This window comes from Magallana gigas, chromosome 4 (genome assembly GCF_963853765.1).
Source record: "Magallana gigas chromosome 4, xbMagGiga1.1, whole genome shotgun sequence".
Classification (NCBI taxonomy): domain Eukaryota; kingdom Metazoa; phylum Mollusca; class Bivalvia; order Ostreida; family Ostreidae; genus Magallana; species Magallana gigas.
Window position 1 is genome coordinate 13,836,754 of NC_088856.1, and position 5,879 is coordinate 13,842,632.

General features: G+C 33.4%; 1 protein-coding gene across 1 annotated transcript; it reads right to left on the bottom strand.

The window, feature by feature from the left end:
* Positions 1–1,235: 1,235 nt before the first annotated feature.
* Positions 1,236–3,260, bottom strand: LOC105336951 (uncharacterized). Its single transcript, XM_011441463.4, has 3 exons — positions 2,969–3,260; positions 2,326–2,562; positions 1,236–1,770 (listed from the first exon to the last, which is right to left on the bottom strand). Exons 1-3 carry the CDS (start codon positions 3,189–3,191, stop codon positions 1,526–1,528), a joined length of 705 nt encoding a protein of 234 aa, XP_011439765.1. The 5' UTR covers positions 3,192–3,260; the 3' UTR covers positions 1,236–1,525.
* Positions 3,261–5,879: the final 2,619 nt, after the last annotated feature.

Here is a 5,879-nt window from a genome sequence, read left to right on the forward strand (position 1 = left end):
AAACTTGATCTGTAGTTTGACATTTTGAAGCTGTTCAGTAAGTTTCATATTATTCCTCAAATGCATAAAGAAAAAAAGTGTGGAAAACTGAAGTGGGACAGACAGACGGACGGACGGACGGACGGACGGACAGACTGACGGACGCAGAAGAAAGCTATAGAATAAATAAATACGATTTACAATTATAGTAGATGATAATTAATTGATTTATTGTACAACATATTTTAAGTTTCCTTCCCCTTTAATATGAAAAATCCCAAGAGTTCCGAATATCAACATGGTGTGTAAATTCGAAGCAAGTAAAAACGTCGGTGTAAAAGTGTTCAATTCTTCATTTATATCAAATTTTTAGATGAGAGGTATTTACAGCTTCAAAATGGTGTTTTTATGAATAATTTGACTGCTATTTTCAATGCAACTGCATTAATTTTCTCCAAAATCGTTTCGGAGCAATTCTGCAATTTTTTGCAACATTGTGGGTATATGGGATGCATTTTAACTGTAGCGAAGGCCTGTCTCGAGACAAAGATTATTCTAACTAAGCAGAGTGTAGTAGCATTATTGTAGGCTTAACGGTATGTCGATGTATCTGTTTCGTAAAGTCCGATATCATATGCAATGTCAACCCGTATTCGAACGGGTCAAAGTTTAGTTAAGCGTTATATTATAAAAATGTGTAAAGTGTTAATCATGTTAATTCCTGTGCTTGCACGGGGTATCATCTAGTTGAAAAAAAATAAATGATGCATTGTCGCTAGCTGAATATCCCATTTCAATCCCCAAAATTGGCATAAATTTTATGTTTAAATGAATACAACCCCCCCCCCCCAACCCCCTGTCTTTACAAATAACCTTAAGCTGCATAGATAAAGTTTTCTTTTTCTAAATTCATTAAAATAATTATTGAATTTATTTGGATACTCATATTGTGGAAGGTATTCAGGTTTTATTTTTTAGGAAAATACACACACACACACTTGAAGAACTGAAAGATAAGATAGATTTATGATTTCATTTATTTGATAATAAAAAAGCTGAGCTCTGCCCGCTATCGTTACAAACTTCAATAAATAACAGAACATTGTTTACATAAGCAAAGGTAATGAAAAAACATTCAAATACATGATTATGATAACGTGAAATTAATAGGATTTCTTGATAGTAACATTGTAATATCATACAAACTTAAAGTATGACTTTGAACTGACATGGGTGAAAGACAAAATACGAAGGGAATGTATGTACACAGTTAACTGTAGATATTTCTAGACAAATTACCGTGTGAACTTGAGTCAGTTTTTTTTTCAAACAGCCTACTCTTGTAAGGTTTTTTCTTTGCTAAATTGTAGCATCAAACACTATGTTACGCAACCGTTGGGTCTCGGGACCTTGAAATACATTTAACAAAAACAGAAAATGAAAATCACAGAAAAAGACATTGCATTCTATGTAATCAAATGTGTTAAAAGTGATGGAGGAAATCGAATGAACGAGGATTTAGGAAGAAAAGGGACGATCTATTGCTTTACATGTCCATTTCTTTAAAATCTACACAGAGCTTTTTGACCGGGTGGAAGATATGCTGGGTATCGGCGTATCGCGGGCACTCTCCTTGGTACACAACCCGCCCTTCTTGGCATATGACGTAGTTGGGAGAACCTTCGCGACCTTTCCAGGGGTTCATACCGTCTCCGAAGCCATCACAGCTAGGATACCGGATGTGGCACGGAATGCAATGAGCAGATCTGCATTTGTTGGAATCGTAATCACCTGCAACGATGATAACAAATATTGAATACGCAACATGAATTACCCAAAAGAGTGATCTTCAAATTATTAACCGTAATCAGCAATTTATTCATTATTTATTTCGTCTAAAATCAGCATGGTTAAAAACAGGACTTTATTATCCGATTTATTTTGTTCTTACGTGTGATAAATACCATTTTTCAATTTTAATTTTATGTTTATTATTCTTCACAATCTGCTGACTTATTTAGACTCTCTATAATTATGGTTTTTGTAATTACTTAATTTGTGGTTCTCATTCATATGATGTCTGAATTATCGAGAAAAAAAACCCCTAAAGCAATGCTAATAAAAATAAAATCTTACTCAAAATAAATAGCCGTATCAATTAAGTCTATAAATGGCTCTTTAAATTTATTTACCTGATGAGAAAAATTGACAGTTTGTGGTTTTGTCAACTCTTACAAATACAGCTCATTGCTTTTAATAGATTTGCGGTTTATGTAATTTTCATATCTTTGCATGCTTTCAAAAGAGCAGTACGCCAACATTGTGTATTGATTATACAGTGCTTACATTGATTCTTTGGTTCGAACCGCCTTCCACACTTTGTGGTGCTGAAGTGCTCGCACCGCATGGTCTCCTCATCAAATAAGAACGGGTATTTACATTCTTCCACCTCGGGATCTCCCCCACTGGTTTTCTTGTTGGAACAGTCGTAGAATTTAGCGCAGCTCTCTGGGTGAGCGATGCGGGTCTGGGCCTTCATGTCGCATATTGAAGGAACAAGCTGTTGGGGCCTCTGGAAAGTACCTGTAAAAAGATTTTACATTTATAAAAAAAAATTATAACAATTAACACAATCTTGATATGCTAGAACATTCAAAAATACAGTAAACTATTCATTTTGAAATCCTATTTAAATATATATAACTAATTCTTACGAAATATTTTCCTTAGAATTGCCGTTTTAACGTTTCTAGACTGCCTTTTAAATTTTAAACTTTTCTATGAAGCAAATGTTGTCAATATTTATGCATTGTAAATTACACTAAAATAGCGATGCACAGCAAAAAAAAGCATTTAAAATATTATTGTTGAACCTTTATATTTCAATTTAGAAAGTAAATGAACACATCTTTTAAGTTACGTATTTTAAATTATTTTGTTCATACTGTTTAGCCAAAACATGACAGAAAATCTTGAAATAAACTCTTACAAGTGTCGTATGAAGAACCTTTGGGCACGCATGATCGACTTTCTTGGTTTACGACGGAGTCTGCAGGGCATTTGAATTCATACTCTCTACCATTCATGCACCAGTAGAACTTTGAACAGTCTACAGGGTCCATCTTCCACTGAACTCCAAATAATCCTTCACAAATACCTACGGAGTTCACCGAGGCAATACACAAAACCAAAACGCCCGCGAAAACCAGCATTGTAAAACTGTCTCTTTATATTGCCAAAACAAGACTCAACTGTATCAATCTGAATTGAGGAACTGAAATTCACTTTCAAATCCGCAGTATTTATACAGTTTGTTCGCCCAACGTACCAAACGCGCATGTGTGCGCGGAAAACGCCTTTATTTGGTTTCGCTGGACAGCCTTGAGGATAGGTAAAATACGCTCATCCGGGCCAAGCAATTGTAACGAATACACCTGTACATTGTTGGGATAAAGATGTTGATAAGCAACGGGAACAAAAACGTGTTAATTGCGGTTTTAATTGTTAACATACGAAAATTCTCCGGAAAATTTCGCCGTTGCCATCCTCAAAATTCTGGTCCACCCGGGGTCGAAGTCTTGTAAATGTGTTTTTTGTGAACGACAACCCTTCCGTAAAGACGAAATGCGAGCGGCTGTTTCCCCGAAAACACAACGTAACTGTTCAGCTTGTGAACGTGGATTGCGGTGTAATACGTGTTTTCAAAAAAAAAAGAAAGAAAGAATATTTACCTTTCAATGAATAGAATAAACATTAGTGCACAAGTTTATGACGTAAATTTCATTTCAAACAAATTGTTAAATATCAATATGGAATGTACGGTTGAAACACACCACTATTATTTAACTTCATGCTTGCATTTCATTCATTACAACGTGAACATTGTATATCTAAAAATATGACGTACTTAAAAGTAGTGATTTTAAGGACATTTTTTTCTTTTGAGGCAAGAATATTTGAATATTTGGATGTAAGTGAACAAAAAACTTCAATTATAGATAACCTTCACGATAAATTTAAACTAACACCAATATTATAATACTGGTTTCATTTAATATAATTTTTGTAGTCAGTGTATGCATTTAACAAATATTTTAGATTATATGGTTGTATTAGGTAATTTAAAAATCTGTTATTTTTTTATGTTGAGATTGATTAGATATATTCAATAAACAAATAAAAGCAATACTTGTTATCTGGATATAATGATAAATACATAATAAATTTATCTCAAAATTGACACGAAAATAAATCCATATGGTAATTTTTTTTTTATTACAAAACCGAAATTTGTTGGGGTCAGTTAATACTTTCAGTTCAAACATGTCTAAAAACATTTATTTTTTTTATTTTGTCTCCTTGAAGCTGACGAGAAATAGTTTTAATCATTAATCTGTAAAATTGTCTAGAAATTAAGACAAACCAATTAAAACATTCCATAAAGCTCAATAACGAAGAAAATACAATGAGTGTGCAAGTTTAGATAGACCATTTTCTCTTATGTATGACAGCGTCAAATAAAAGTGCAATTTTTGTGTTTGGCATTACTTTAAGATCAACCCTTGTATAAGTAATAATCAAAACCAAAAACAAATCAGTATACGTATTATGAATGCCGTCTAATCCATCAAAGTTTGTCTTTTAGTTTTCATCAAGTCTATCATAAAATGACATAAATCAGCGCCATTTTGTTACAGGCGACTCTTCGTGAGGGCGTCATCATTAAAGGTTTGTCACCTCTGTCAAATTCTAAAAGCCAGAGTCACCCGACATCCACCCAAACTGCATCAGATATTGAAATAATCTCCCCCATTAAAGGTGAACTTATCAGCAAATTGGCGGGTTGTAAATCAGCAGTGCTGTCATTAAAGAGATCATCATTTGAAGCCCATTATCACGGAATGCCTAGACGTGTAAACTTCCTAAGGCCTTGAAAGATTCGAAAACTTCAGATGTGTCTGCGTGTATCTGGAATCGTGACCAATGTGTTCATCCTCCTCCCACATTTTATGGGTATTTTGGTCAAGAAAATATTTATAGAATTTCACCAGATTTACAGCGTTTTTTTCTAGCTTTAACTGGTGCATGAATGAAAAAAAAATTAGCACAAAAAAGTCAATTTGAAAGTATGAACAAACATGTATGTAGCAAGGAATATAATGCTTTGATCTTTAGTCTAGATAAAGTAACATATTGAGGACGTAATTACAATGAACATATCCTTATTAAAATGAATGAAATAATTTTATTTAGAAAAAAAATTCAAGAAATACATTTGCACGATGCAACATCAAGTTTTTCACAATAAAACTGAAAACAATACGTATATGCTTAGAACACGTGCACTCTAACATCCAACTGTGTTCCACGTGATTTAATTAATATGAACAGATTTAATAGATTTCTAGTGAAAGCTGCACGTGTACACGTGTAAGTTACTCTTTGTTCATTCCCGTGAATTTTCACGCTATATATTGCTGAAGAATTTTTGGTAAAATTTTTACATTCGACAGACCAGACGAACATGTCAGTCACGTGATTGTCACACGAGTGCTCAGGAAAAGTTACCATTTGGGCTTTAAGGCGGTCAACATGTCCGTGTCGAACGCACTTACTACATGTTTTTTATTCTTTAACACAAAGCACTCAAACAATCACATAATTACCGTACTTCTGAAATATCCTGTATACTTGTTATAACGATGTATAATATAGAACGCAGACATGATTTAAAAATATGCACATCCTTTTTGTATGGATGAATGTAATCCAATTGCGATAAATTGATAAAACAGAAAGAGAAGTATCATATTAAAATGTCAACAATATAAAACGAGTTTTTCACGTGATATTTATACAGCGAGTTGTTTTTTTAATTATACTAATTTGTATTTTGCAAT